This window comes from Aspergillus udagawae (genome assembly GCF_001078395.1).
Source record: "Aspergillus udagawae IFM 46973 DNA, scaffold_1, whole genome shotgun sequence".
Classification (NCBI taxonomy): domain Eukaryota; kingdom Fungi; phylum Ascomycota; class Eurotiomycetes; order Eurotiales; family Aspergillaceae; genus Aspergillus; species Aspergillus udagawae.
In genome coordinates, this window is record NW_025091264.1 from 3,944,310 (window position 1) to 3,959,237 (window position 14,928).

Genomic DNA, 14,928 nt, shown 5'->3' on the forward strand with positions numbered 1-14,928 from the left:
TAGCCTGTTGCTCTTTCCCCTTTAAGATAACCACTGGTGGTATAGAAACCCCCTTTGAGCTCACACATTCAATTATTGTAACCCATTCGCGGTTACCCTGAATGATAGTAYGGGGTCTCTCACTGCGATCCACTGCAGTGATAACCTTAGAAGTTGTACAGAGTCCCATTGCAAAGCCAGTCTCATCAAAGTTCCAGATGTCATCCTCATGGATGCCGTATTCTTGAATAGCCTCATGCACAGTTGTAAACCACTGTTTTATAACCCTTGGATCCTCCTGCTTTGCACGCTGGTATGTAATCCTCCGGTTATATCGTGTGCGAAGGGCTGGATGGCGTTTAATAAACTTATATGCCCAGTTGACACCAATGGTTGCGGTAGGATCCTGTGTACGCTCATGGAGTAATATCTGCGCCATTCCACGTAGGAACTCTGGTCGAATTGAAAAGCCCCGTTTATCTGCATCTAGTAGACGCTTGGTAAGAACTTCTTCTTCCAGAGCTGTTAATTTATGGCCATTGGCACGTGTTTCTGAGCGTGGTTTTCTTCCATTGAGGCGAGCGCGAAGGGTAGGCTCAGGCACGCTAAAGGTCTCTGCAGCGCTTAGTACTGACTTAATTTTTTTATTCTTAATGGCTGCAATTGCCATTTGTATCCGATTTTCTTGAGATAAAGGCATTTTTAATAGTGGTGATGATAAAAGAACGCATTAAAGAAAGGAAGTGGTTGACCCAGGGAGAAATTCGTCGCTCGGGGGTATTCGTCGCTCGGTGGTTGATTACGTTATCTCCAATACCGGAGCTTACGTGTACTATCACATGACTCATTGTGGCCTCAGGCAACTAGTGTAAAAGGCGGTCACCTGATGCGCAATGACGATAGCGGCATCCTCTCCAATTCCAGCCGCCTGATCGCAGCCACCTCGAGCTGCATCACACCCCTTCGTCTTATCCTTCGGTTTGAAGGCCATATTCAATTTGGGACACCTAATACAGTCTCAAAGGCTACGACAACATGGGAGCTCTATTGTCCTTGCCTCTGCTGGCTATCCCCAGCGCCAGTGCGGTACGTTGTCACTTGTGGTGTCTTTCAGATAAGTACACTGACACATCGAGTAGCTCATCACTGTCGCAACTTCGTGTTGTGGAGCCGCAACATGTTCGGCGGTTTGCAGTGCGTGTGGAAAGTTTCAGAATAGGTAATAATCCTGTGTTGAATTCCGTTCAAAAGACTGAGATCAGCGAGTTGCTAACGCTCGTTCGCCGAACCAAACAGTATGATGACAAGAATCGCTTATGCATTCATTCTCTTGATTAACTCGATCGTTTCCTGGATAATGCTCACACCCTGGGCGCTGAAGAAGTTGGAGCATATGACACTAGATTACATGGAAATACGATGTGACGGGAAAGAGTGTCATGGTTGGGTGGCGGTACATCGTATCAACTTCGGTCTCGGCCTCTTCCATCTCATTCTCGCTTTTATGTTGCTTGGCGTGAAATCGTCCAGGAATGGTCGGGCTGTTCTGCAAAATGGTTTCTGGGGCCCTAAGGTCATCTTATGGATTGCCCTGGTCGTGACGTCCTTCTTCATCCCGGAGTCATTCTTCCTCGTATACGGTCACTACATCGCTTTCTTCTGTGCGATGCTCTTCCTCCTTCTTGGACTCATTCTTCTGGTGGATCTGGCGCACTCGTGGGCTGAACTCTGCCTGCAGAAAATTGAGGACAATGATTCTCGGCTGTGGCGCGGACTGCTCATAGGCTCAACGCTTGGCATGTACATTGCATCGATTGCGATGACCGTCCTGATGTACGTGTTCTTTGCTAAGAAACATTGCTCTATGAATCAAGCAGCTATTACGGTGAGTATCCCCCCAACTGACCTGAAGACTCCCATGAACTCTCGACTCATATGACTTTACAGATCAACCTCATCGTCTTTCTCATCATCTCGGTTGTGTCCGTTCAACCTGTGGTGCAGGAACATAATTCTCGGGCTGGGTTGGCGCAAGCGGCAATGGTGACGGTTTATTGCACGTACTTGACCATGTCTGCCGTTTCGATGGAGCCTGATGACCGCCAATGCAACCCTCTGATCCGCGCCCGAGGCACACGAACGGCCACCGTCGTTGTGGGCGCTATTGTCACTATGGCAACTATCGCATATACCACCACCCGTGCCGCCACCCAAAGTCTTATGTTAGGGTCTCAAGCCGGCCATGGCCAGTACGCGCAGTTGAGAACAGACGACAACGAACATGGCCTCGTCACTCAGCAGCCCAGTCGCCGTGAGATGCGTGCCGAGGCTCTTCGTGCTGCTGTGGAGAGCGGTAGTTTGCCGGCTAGTGCATTGGACGAGAGTGACGATGAGTCTGATGAGTATAATACCCAGGACGACGAGACGGGCTCGACACAATACAACTACTCTCTTTTCCACATTATATTTTTCCTGGCTACGACGTGGGTAGCTACCCTACTGACCCAGCGTCTGGATCCTGAGACCACAGAGGACTTCGCACCGGTGGGCAGAACATACTGGGCCAGCTGGGTGAAGATCATCAGCGCTTGGGTGTGCTATGCGATCTACTTGTGGACTTTGATTGCCCCCGTCGTTCTACCCGATCGTTTCGATATCTATTAGGTTGAATGATGTTGCTTCCTCATTCGTCAATTGAATGATTTCGTTTGGGAGTTTGGCGTGTGAGCAGAGGAATTGATTCATCGTTGATCGTTTTCGAGCGTTAGATGCAAGAAGAGAATAGTCAGATATCATTTTGTCGGATCCCCACTGTAGGCAAACTTGGAATCTCTGTAGTCGCACGTCGATACTTAGCCATGAAGGGGAAACATTGATGGCTTATCAGCCACTGATAACGAACTCCGCGTAGTTTCCGCGTAGAAGTGGCCGAGGGACGCGCATATCCCCGCGTCAATCTAACTGGCGCCACCATGGGATGAATATGGCGACCATCAAGGCCATCGAGGCCCGCTCGGTATGCTCAAATTTCTTCATTTCTAACGGAAGAGCGTCCGGTTGGCTAACCTCCCCATTTGGCGTTCAGGTTCACCAGATTCAATCCGGTCAGGTGATCGTTGATTTGTGCTCCGTTGTGAAGGAATTGGTTGAAAACAGTCTCGATGCTGGCGCAACATCAATCGGTAGGATCATAGATAACCATCAAAGATATGCCATGCGATAGCATATTGACACGCTCTTGTTTTCCTGGACATAGAGGTCCGTTTCAAGAACAACGGGCTGGACTCGATTGAGGTACAAGACAATGGAAGTGGAATATCGCCGGAGAACTACGAGAACGTCGGTGAGCTTTCCCTTGGTAGAGATTTCAGTCTAACTGAGAATTATTGCTCACCTTTGGCAGCTCTGAAACATTACACGTCGAAACTCTCGTCGTACGAGGATCTATCCCGCTTACACACCTTCGGCTTCCGAGGCGAAGCCCTCTCGTCCTTATGCGCTCTAGCCGATTTCCGCATCGTCACGGCCCAAGCTAATCAAGCTCCCAAGGCGACTAAGCTGGAATTCGAAACATCGGGGAAGCTGTCGAAGACTCAAATAGTCGCTGGCCAAAAGGGCACAACATCCTCGGTGGAGGGTTTGTTCAAGAAACTTCCCGTCCGCCGCAGGGAGTTGGAAAAGAACATCAAAAGAGAGTATGGGAAGGTCTTGAATCTGCTCCATGCTTATGCTTGTATTAGCACGGGGGTACGCTTCAGCGTCCGGAACACGGTGGGCAAGAATCGGAATGTGGTGGCCTTCTCAACGAATGGCAACCAGACTACAAAGGAGAATATTGCGAATGTCTACGGCGCGAAGACTCTGCTGGCACTCATCCCGCTCGACTTGACCTTGGAATTTGAGCCTTCCGCTGCCGGAAGGCGGACAGCTGAAGGGGGGCTTCATACAATCCAGGTCAAAGGGCACATCTCTCGTCCGGTATTTGGTGAAGGAAGGCAGACGCCCGATCGTCAGATGTTCTTTGTGAATTCCCGCCCCTGTGGTCTGCCGCAAATTGCAAAGGCGTTCAATGAGGTCTACAAGTCTTTCAATGTGTCGCAGTCTCCCTTCGTCTTTGCAGACTTCCATATGGACACGAATGCCTATGATGTGAATGTGTCCCCTGATAAACGTACAATTCTGCTGCATGATGCGGGAGCCTTGATCGATTCCCTTAAGCAGTCTCTTACGGAAATGTTCGAAGCGACTGATCAGACTGTCCCTCAATCTCAAATAGCTGGCCATAAGCAACCTGCTCCGAAACAGCAGTTGGGGATATTGCAGGCAGCTACCCCTCGCCGGGTTTCAGGCGAGGAGGTTACGGCCGGAGGAGAGCCAGACCATCCCGCTGATGAAGAGGACACGGAATCGAGTCCGCTGGGCTCCCAGGCGAAGCTGAAAAGCTTTCTGAGTAACCTTGGTTCACCACAGGAACGAGTGACTCCATCCTCGTCTCCTGTCCGCAGAGATGAGTCTGAGCAACCGGTTTCAACTGCAGCGCCGAAAACCCCTGCCGGCCGGGCTGAATCCTTGACCGGGACGGCTGACGGTGAATTATTCGTTTCAGAGGGTGGCACACCCTCCCGTGAAACTCCCCCACTTCCTAATACGCCAGACAAGGAACAAGAGTCACCGAAGAACGTCATAGAGCAGTCTACGCCGCAGGCCGATTCTGAGCTTTGTCAACAACACATCTCTTCAACTCAAACAGATCTACTCGACGAGACACCCAATGTCATACAGAACGCCTTCGATCGAATGCGACCCAGGCGTGTACCGGCTGAAGTTGCCACTATCACCATTGGCAACAAGACAATTACGTCCATGGTAGGAAGCGGAATACCTAGGAAAAGGACGGGAGGATCAATTGATTCCACCGGTGGAAGTTTGGACCGCAAGAGGAGGATACACACTCCCTCTCGTTCTAATATCTTTGGCAAACATATGAGGGCCTTTGCAGCCCCGGGATCGCAGATAGAGCAAGCAAGCAGCAGTGAAGCTGAGGAGGAGGTAAGAGTGGAAGATGAAGAGATCATGGACAGCGACTCCGCAGACGGCTCCCGATCATATTGTCCGTCCGATCTGGAGGATGATCGCTCCGCAGAGGTGCCGGATGATGAGCTCAACGGGCCCGAAGCTACAGTTGCGGAGATGATGAATGATGAGGAGAAGAAGGAACACGAAGAAGCCGAGGTGCAGCGGCTCATTCGACAAGCAGAAGAAAAGGCAGTGTTGCCTCAGGAGAATAGTATCCACCGTGCGAACAAGTTGAACAAAGGGGCTGGTCATCGCGACTCTACAACCCATCTGGTGAGCACCGTTGACGGGTCGCTTTCAAGGATTGAGAGCCAGATGAAAAAGGTTCAGCACAGCCTCCGTTCATACAGAAGGGACGAGGGCTATTCCCAGGAGGACACGGCGACTGCTGCGGCAGTGACAGCAGAAGAACGGTTGTCACTGACGGTTAGCAAGGATGATTTCGCCAGAATGCGCATTATTGGGCAATTCAACCTCGGATTTATCCTAGCGACCCGGTCGTCGGATGATGGCTCCGCTGAGTCCAGGGATGAGCTGTTCATTATTGACCAGCATGCTTCGGACGAAAAGTTCAATTTTGAGCGACTTCAAGCTGAGACAGTGGTACAGAATCAGCGCCTTGTCCAGCCCAAACGGCTCGACCTCACTGCGGTTGAAGAGGAGATTGTAATCGAGAATCGAACTGCGCTGGAGAAGAACGGATTTGTGATCGAGGTCGACGACAGCGGCAACGAGCCAATCGGCCAGCGCTGCAAGCTGATCTCCTTGCCGCTGAGCAAGGAGGTTGTCTTCGGTGTACGGGATCTGGAAGAGCTCATTGTTCTGCTATCCGAGATGCCAGCAATCAGCAGCAGCGGGTCTGCCATGCAGACCCATATCCCGCGCCCGAGTAAAGTCCGCAAGATGTTCGCAATGCGAGCGTGCCGATCCAGCATTATGATCGGCAAATCTTTAACCCAGACACAGATGGTCCGGGTTGTGAGGAACATGGGGACCATCGACAAACCATGGAATTGTCCCCATGGACGACCAACCATGCGGCATTTGATGACTCTGGGTCAATGGAACGAGTGGGATGAATATTTGTATGACAATGAGGAGGAAGACGAAGAAAGCGGCCGGGCCGAGGTCAACCGCTTGGATGTATGGAGGAACTATTACCACGAGACGGGGGGAATGAGCGCGGAGGAAGAGGGAAACACACCAGAAGCCGATGAAGAGGCTGAGGTATAGAACCTGTGCTTGGTGTTTCTTTTTTTGGATATATCATTTTGGTGAAGTATATAATATGCCATGAAAGGCCCTAAGGACGGAATAACGTCCTAGAAATTCTGAAGGAAATATCTCCTTCACTGCAGAATAACCCACAGTCTACCAAGCTGACTATCATTTACGAAATCTATTCCCAAAGTCAATGATCCGTCTCGTCCATCAAAGGCTTCATCGGATACTTGACATCCTAAACATGAAGACAATGCAAAGGCCGCACGTCGTCCACGTATTTGATATTCAACCAAGAAGCAAGAACTCAAGAATCACCACCACCTCAACCACCCTCCCTTCCCCTCCTCTCCCTTGTCCTTCCCCTTCCCCTTCCCATCCATCGTCATCCGCCCCTCCTCCGGCTCCTCCCCCACCCCTTCCTCCCTCGCCTCCACCTCCTTCAACATCTCCTCCACAACCAACAAATCCCTCTCAATCAACTCCGCCCAATTCTGCACGTCCCCAATCTCCTTGAGCCCCTCGCGCGCCGTCTCCGCCACCTTCTCCCACTGCTCATTCTGCCGTCCCAGCTCGGCTGTCGTCCGCCGCAGCTCCGCCTCCTGCTTGTCTAGCGCGGCGGCATTCTCGTGCAGCGTGCGCGCGCGGTCGCGGAGCTCGGCATCGTAGTTTGCGCCGGCGGAGCGGAGGGAGGCGGTGAAGGCTGCTTTGGCTTCAAGGGTGCGTTGGGATGGCGTTGGTGAAGAGGTGGGTGATGATTGTTGTGGTGGTGGTGGTGGTTGGGTGGACATTGTTGGTTGCTGGTGAGTAGAGGGATGATGATAATGATGATGATGGAGAACCAGATCTGAAGTGTTTGAGTGGATAGCGTTGGTGAATGCTCTATATATATATGATATATAAGTGTGTGTGTGCGTGTGTGCTTGATGATATGGCAAGATACCACAGAGTATATAGACTGGAATGTGTTGATTACCCCACCTCATGTGCCACACTAGAAGTTGACTGCAGTCGACAAGATTGAGATGATAAGATGATAGGTTGAATGTTTTCCAAATCCGTGTATTGGCATGGCTGACTATGTAGAATAACTCTCTATCCACAGGCACAGGGGTATGCCTTCTCTTCGATACATACATAAATCCACTGACATAAATGCAAAAAGTATAGGCATTGACTTGGTATTAACAGCCCATCACCAAATACGCAATGACCGCTGGCTATATGCTGCTGCTTGAAAAAAATCCCCCAAAACGCCATGCATGCCCATACCGAAAAGTTATTTGCGACATAGCTTCACTTGCCGTGGTACAGTGCATATTAAATAGAAGAGTATTTTTGTCGAGAATGTAAGTAAGATGAAAAGATAATCGAGATAACGACCTCACATGTTCGCCAGCTCGTGGTCAATCTGGCGGTCAAGGAACGCCTTTTTGTCGCCAGTCAAGGTCGTCTGGAGCCGTTGTTCCACCAAGGCACGAACTAAAGAGCTATTAGGGAAGAATACCAATTGATTTATGGGGAAAGGAACCGACCTTGCTTCTTTGTCACCGTGTCCAGGTCCACCTCTGCCAGACAGCTGCGGATCGCTTCTGTGATGGCGCCTTCATCTGGTCCGGTACCACCAGTCCGGAAGTCGAATGCACTAACCGGTCTCGAGTTCAGGCCGCCGCCGAGGGGACTGCGTGAATTCTGGCGCGCTACCCCCAACAGGTTGTCCGTACTCTGCATAAGTCCCACACTGTGCCGACTCATGCCCATAGGGCTATCCTGGTAGTGGCTGAGATTGCCCACTGACATATTCCGCTGGTGTGGGTTGTCGGTATATCTGGTAAAGCTCGAGAGATGCGAGTTGCGGTTGCCCGGAATGTTCCCGCCAAATGGAGCTGGCGATTGAGGTGGCATGTACGGACTCGAGTGCCGGCCTTGGGGAAATCCGGTGAGGATGGTTGATGCCGGCTTCACAGAGGAATAGGTGGAATGAAGATCATCCATCTCCATGACTGCCTCGTCTCCGTAGCGGCTGTACATCTTCTCCTGGTTGACACCATAGTCGCCACGACGGCCTGGGAGGTTGTTCGCCAGGGCGTAGTCATCCCAGCGTTGGAGAGGAATACTCCGAGGATCGAATACTTCATCCTCCACTGCTACAACTCGCTTGGTGCCCTTCTCTCCAAGGACAATACGGGTACTGCCCCAGCTGAAATCGTCCTGTTTCCAGAATGCATACAATGGCAGGATAAAGTTGTAGATTGGGAAGGCCATGATGTAGATAATCATCCACCCGATATGCTGCCACTGCCGTTTGACGATAAAAATGACGGCCTGGAGACCATACACACCTCCCAGGATAGCGAGGGAGATATATGGAATCGGACCGGAGTGACTGGCGACACGGTAGATCAAGAACCCTATGTAGACGCAGGTCGCCGGAAGGATGAGGGTTCCGATCAGGTCAATCAGTACCACAAATCGCATGCTGAAACAGCAGAAGCCACATAGGTCCTTCAGAGCCGCAAGCTCAACCAAATTGTGAATCGTTGAGTTAATCCAACGACGTCGCTGAGAGAGAAGGACAGACCAAGTCTCCGGAGCGGCGGTACTGGCATAGGCGTCTGGAATGAACTTGTAGGACATAGTCGGGAAGTGCTTCGTCATCAGAGTTGTGAGGTAACGATCTTCACCCAGAGACAATAGATTTTTCTTGTGCAGGGTATCTATATCGTTGTCCGCATATTCTCGAATGACGTTGTCTGAAATAATCAGAGGTCGACCCTTGTCTGCAGTCCGTAGACGATACATGCAGAAACTAACCAGCGCGTCAGTAAATTGAGATGAGTACCAAGTCACGGATCGGGCACACTTACCACCCCGGAAGACATGTCACGCTTCCAAACAAAGACTCGAATGCCTTGGCCAGATGATGCGAAATGTAGTACTCGTAGACTTGAATCATTGTCCACCAGCTTCGTTCCTCATTCTGAAGACTAGTCTCACCGCAGATGCCGGCAATCCGTGCATCATTCGCACAAGCAGCGACCAGTCGATTGAGTGAGTCTTCTCGAACACTTGTATCCGCGTCCACCATCAGACAGTACTCATAGAGTTCAGGGTCGACTCCAATGATGTTGTTGATCTGATGGAACATCTCTAACTCCAGCGGTGACATCGGGGAACGATGATGTACACGGTTCAGGAAGTTGAGCAGAAGGATTTGCGAGTCACGCTTACCCCTGTTACCGGGCTTCGGCCGGTTTTGTTCGGACTCCTTACCGACTTTGACGACCACAATATATGGAACCACATTGCCCTCGTATTCGTAAAGACCAGAGTAAACCTTACCATAATTGAGCTGATCACTTCCTTGTCCGAGAGACTTGACCGGCAATGCAGGGGGGTCGATCTTAGGATCTACGCCTAGGATGTCCAGGACGATCTTAGGAGTTGGTCGATCATTACCGCCGCCGACAATCATGCCATCGCATATGACGAAGATGAGTTTCCTCTTGTTGTCATATTGTAGGGCTGTCAAGGAATCGAGACCTTTGCGAAGAGCATCTTCACCTTCTGTATACGCTGGCACAAGACAGATGACAAACTTATCTTGCGGTGCTGGACGCCGTTTGGACCCAAGCTGTAGAGCCGCAAGGAATTTAACAAGGACAACAGCGCATATGAGAATGGTGAAGGCAAGCAGAATCCAGTTATTGACGGTACACCGGGGGGTATCCCGGAAATCCACTTTCCCTTTGTAGAACACATAGTCGAGACATATCTGAGATTTCTGGAAGTCTTCCGTATCTCCCCATTTGTCGGTCACGTCAGTGCCTGGATAATTCTTGAAAAGGTCTGTAACACTTTTTGGTAGGAAGTTGTAGGTGTCTTGGTTATTCATCCTATCCAAAGTGTAGAAGTAATCCGTCAAGTCATAGACGTTTTGGTTCACAATGACCCAGTACCGCTGGCTACTGTCGGCCTGTTGCGCAACGGTTCCTCTTGTCCAGACAAGATCTCCCTTGAAGTATTCACGGATCTTTGGGAGGAAAGTACCCTCATACCAGGTGATATCGTGCAGCTTGGTGGTTGAGGGCCAATTCAGGGGACCACAATTGTGATTCGCATAGGAATACATGTCAGCAGTCGTGTCGTTATAGGCGAGCTTGATTGACTGGTCTGTCACCATTGGCGAACAGAATCGAGTCAAGGGGGGAGGGAAGTAAGCATCCAGATTCTGGCCTCGAAAGGGCTCCATGGTCGACGCAGTCACGTCGATATTGTTGTCACTGTGCTGGAGCCTCCAGAATTTGCTGATATCGTACACTTTACCGTGGACGCTGACGAAGAAATCGTTGTCACCCTGGTGGTATCCAACTTCCTTGGTGTTCCAAACTTTATCCTTGTTCGGGCAGAGCAGGTCACCAAACGCCATGATATAGAAACACACAATGGCATTGAAGAGAAGGATGAGGAAGACGAGAACCAGTTTCTCCCTCCAGGCCATCCGCACATCAGGACGTTTCATGCGGCCAATGTAGCGAAGGACAAAGGATGGGACCCAGAAGGTCAGGGCCCAGACGAACCCTGCCCAGATGCGCCGACCGAAAGTGATTTCCTTCTTCTCGATATGTTTGGGACTGCCAAACTCGGGATCAAGTTCGCCAGTGTATCGGCCGTCGTCGCCGTCGTAAAGTTGGTTCTCCCACTTTTTGCTGTCACCTTTGGTTCCGAGACCATAGTCACCGGCCATGTTCAAGGTGTTCGGCATACTAGGAGCGATGGATTTCGCAACCCCTGCGACACTGGGTGCCAGCATGCTCTGTCTCTGGAGGAGGTTATCCCGACTGCCCAAGAGGCTGGCGGACTCCGCCATGGGATTCGGAGCGTACTGTGCCACGCCAGTGTCAAGCATGCCACCGCTGTACATGTACGAGTTTGCTCCGGGTGTTTCATCCGGCTTGAGATCGAGCATTGTCTCCGCTTCCCACCATGCGTTCTCTCGCATCCAGATTCGTTGATGGCCGACAAAGGCGTCGCCGTTGGTCCAGCCTCTTTCCATCAACCAGCTCTCCACACCGTCCCTTCCTTCTCTACAGCCCAATCGCGAATAGCGGCTGACAAACTCCTCCACGTCAAAGTCGGCCGTAAAATCCATCTGCTTGAGACGCCGATTAGCCCATTCGGCAAGTCTCCACTCGCGTATTTGGCGAGAAACGGCACCTGCAGACCAGGCGGCAGTGGGCGAGGCAGCGCTCAAGGAGTCAGGGGTATCATCAGTTGGATGGATCGAGATGTGGTGCCAGACACGACTGCTACCCAGCGTAGTCATGAGGTCAAACCGCCCTCTCTTGCCGACAGTAATCCCTTCAGCTTCCACGGGAAACAGTAACTGCCGAAGGAACGAGTCCATATCAACCTCTAACCCTACCTTCTCCAGGACTTCCTGTCTCTTGTCGAGCTCATATTCCCGTTCACGCCAGGCAGGACCAGTGGTAATCCCCAAATCTGGCTCGACCTGCGCTACGGAATTGTTCAAGTCATTGAGTACAGAGTGTCCGACGGGGGGAATCTGAACACCATCCTCCTTCATCTCTGCATTGATACCAAGGGTATCATCAAAGACTCCTCTCAATGCCACAGCTTTACCAAAGGCAGGCCTAGGGATATCCACGACCGTGATACCCACGGTGTCCTCATCTGACCACTGGCCGGCTGATCCGCTTCCAGAATCACCTTCCTGGTTTGCCCGGAGCTCATTCGCAATAGTTTCGTTGGCCTTAACGATGACCCAGTCGACAAGTGCCTCATAGATGCCCGCGATCAACACTTCACGATCTTCAGTGGAACATTTGTGAAGAAGCACGTCCGGATCTAATCCCAGCAATCCACCAACCTCATCGCATGCTTCCTCGAGCTCCTCCTGATCAACCAGAAAGCCAGCCGCATTACCGAGCTTGATTATGCCTGCAAGGATGGAGAGTAAACCACGCAGTGAGGCGCCTTTGATATCAATGGCCTTCAACGCTGCCCTAAAATCCTCTGCCGCCGCAGCATCGTCGGCGGTCGGGAGATATGATGGAGGTGAATAGGTACCTGACCTGTTGAGTAGTGTATACGCAGAAGGATCCTTCAGGGCTAAGAATTCCCGCTCCGCAGGCGTCGATGAGGACGTCAAAAGATAGTAGAACACGTCAAAGGCACGGTATCCCGGTTCCGAGGAAATATCCAAGAGTCCCTTTCGCACGTTGATGCCCGAAGTCGACAGTGCAAAGTTCAATCCGACGAGGCTTCCTTGTAGCGTGAAGGTGTAAGAAGCAGCAAGGGCAGAGTATAGAGAATAAGAAGGGTTGAATGCTGTAACCGCGGATAGGAACGGTCTGAGTGCGGCTAGTGCGGCAAAGGCTATGCTGGGTGTTGGCAAGGGTAAGGCGGCAAGGAATGGTTCGAAGAGGGAGGGTGTCGACTGGTGAGCGGAGCTGGACAAAGGTTAGCGACCACCCGTACAGTGTTGAGATATATTTGAAGGGAGTATCATTCGAACCATAGTACGATACATCCATCCTCCGCCCTCCTTCGAGCATGCTCCCATGCTCGGATGGCTAATTCTCGATCTATGGTGCCACCAGTCCGGCCATCGGGAGTAGTGTGCCTGGCAGTAGCCCAACTATTCACAACCAGGCTTGTCCCTGCATCTAGCTGATAAGATTGACCGGAATTGTAGAACGCATGTAGTGCGTTCAGCAAGGTCGTTGTGGACACCTGGGAGGTCTGGGGTGCGGATCGTGGACCACTCGTGGAAAAGCCAGCTGAATGACTGGAATATACGGAGAATCTGTTCGACATGATGACTTATTTGACCGTAAGACGGCACTGCAATTGAGTCAAGTGTGGTAGCTGAGAACTCCGTGGGTTAGACACCCGAAAAGGCTGGTGTAACGATCGCAGATTTATTGTTCAGAGCATGGGCAATTATGGAAATTCTCCTAATGATAGAGACCCAAGATACAGTGACCAAACTGAAGGATTATCTTCCCTTTTGCCGATTGAAGCCGTCGAAATCTGACGTCTTGATTGGCGATCTTGTCGCTGAACGAATGGAACGGGACGAAATTCCACAGGCGGAACGATTTGTGATGATGATACTCTTCACCTTCAGAGCGAGAGATAAAGCGTGGGATAGGTAAGGATATGGCGTGTAGCGACTGTTGAGACGGCGAAATCCCGGAAAATGGCAATTATCGATTAAGGGAACAGCGTGAAGCGAGGGACAGTCGAGGGCCAGGGCAAGGTCAACAAAGGACTATTAAACCGCAAAATAAAGAAATGCGTCGATTACAGGTCGACAACTGATAATGAACAGAAGACAAGAAGAAGAAACAAGTTGAATGACAGCAATATGGACAGGATGGAAGGGGAGAGAAGAAAGTTGCTGGTGATGCTGTCCAGTCTCACAATGTCTCCAGTTCAGTCAATCTGTTGTTGTGCTAACTTACCTAAGGTATGGTAGTATTAGCTAGCTGTATCAGGTATTTCCGGGGATTTCAGGTTCAGGGTGAAGGAGACATATTGAAAATTACTCTGCGGAGATAACGCAGAGCCCAGGTATATTTGGTTGTAATTGGCAATAACAGTCAGAAGGGATTGGGCAATATCGCCATGAAAATCAGGCGAATCACTATAGTTGATACTAGCAAACCACTAGCCAAACTCTACCAGGCCAGTCGCAGCTGATAGGTACTCTCAAATTTTGTCTAGACTCGACCTGGGCCTATTTTTTGTATTTTCTGGCTGCCCTTCTGATATCAAACTGCGCATCCCTTTATTCGATACGATTTCCTAAGTAATGCACGGATGATCTATCCGCTCTGTTGCTTAATATTCATCGAACACCTTAGAAAGCAAGTAGCTACTCCATATCTCGACCGATGATAATCCATCCATGGCTCTTGGAAGGGACAGTACCAAACTCCGGGTTTCAGTCCTATCAGGAGGTGAGATAACAGACAGGCTTTTTCTCTGAGACAAAACCCACGACCTCAACCATGTCAGGTGGCGTACCAGTACCACAGTGACTGAGCGTATCGAAAAGCCAATCAGAGCCGCAAAAACAGCTAGATCCCTGACCTAAATTCTATAATTGGCATCCTCGTCTCACCTGGACTATGTTGTGTTATTCATCCATAAATGGATAGCCCATACAGTGTAGGTCTTTACCACAGAAGCACTGTATTTTGGTTGAATACTGATGCCAGTGAACCCACACTTGTCTCAGTAAAACACACCAATCGAGACTGATCAAATTGCCACCTTGAACAAGATTTTCTGCTCATCAAGCCTTGATTCGATCGTTGATCCTTTTCTCTTAACAATCATCTGTCATATGTTAGATGTGGAAGAGTCATGCAGTGCGATACCTGCATTGGATGGCCCCGCCGGATTGTTATTTTAAGTCTTATGTTGCTGTACAGGCTCTGCAAGTCTAACCTTTCTCTATTGTCAGGTTTTGTCCTTGGACAGCAGAAGTGGATTCGAAAACTGTTAGAAAACTTGATGAAGTAAAAGTAGCAACTTCCACCACCTTCTATCCTAATCGTAGTATCCGTATTAACAATGAAGGGGGTTTTGGCTGTAAAAAATTCATTGTACGACGCTTTC

At 50.4% G+C, this 14,928-nt stretch overlaps 4 protein-coding genes across 4 annotated transcripts; 2 read left to right on the forward strand and 2 right to left on the reverse strand.

The window, feature by feature from the left end:
- Positions 1-1,014: 1,014 nt before the first annotated feature.
- Positions 1,015-2,643, forward strand: Aud_001293 (serine incorporator domain-containing protein; the record flags this gene model as incomplete). Its single annotated transcript, XM_043286793.1, has 4 exons — positions 1,015-1,065; positions 1,119-1,198; positions 1,276-1,864; positions 1,927-2,643. 4 exons carry the CDS (start codon positions 1,015-1,017, stop codon positions 2,641-2,643), a joined length of 1,437 nt encoding a protein of 478 aa, XP_043142728.1.
- A 319-nt stretch (positions 2,644-2,962) lies between these two features.
- On the forward strand, positions 2,963-6,288 carry Aud_001294 (ATP-binding mismatch repair protein PMS1; the record flags this gene model as incomplete). Its single annotated transcript, XM_043286794.1, has 4 exons — positions 2,963-2,995; positions 3,065-3,161; positions 3,236-3,322; positions 3,383-6,288. 4 exons carry the CDS (start codon positions 2,963-2,965, stop codon positions 6,286-6,288), a joined length of 3,123 nt encoding a protein of 1,040 aa, XP_043142729.1.
- A 302-nt stretch (positions 6,289-6,590) lies between these two features.
- Aud_001295 (uncharacterized protein) lies at positions 6,591-7,067 on the reverse strand (the record flags this gene model as incomplete). Its single annotated transcript, XM_043286795.1, has 1 exon — positions 6,591-7,067. The coding sequence occupies one exon, from the start codon at positions 7,065-7,067 to the stop codon at positions 6,591-6,593; it is 477 nt and encodes a 158-aa protein (XP_043142730.1).
- Positions 7,068-7,660: 593 nt separating this feature from the next.
- On the reverse strand, positions 7,661-13,116 carry csmB (putative chitin synthase; the record flags this gene model as incomplete). Its single annotated transcript, XM_043286796.1, has 4 exons — positions 7,661-7,758; positions 7,812-9,085; positions 9,144-12,749; positions 12,815-13,116. The coding sequence occupies 4 exons, from the start codon at positions 13,114-13,116 to the stop codon at positions 7,661-7,663; spliced, it is 5,280 nt and encodes a 1,759-aa protein (XP_043142731.1).
- Between the last annotated feature and the right edge of the window lie 1,812 nt (positions 13,117-14,928).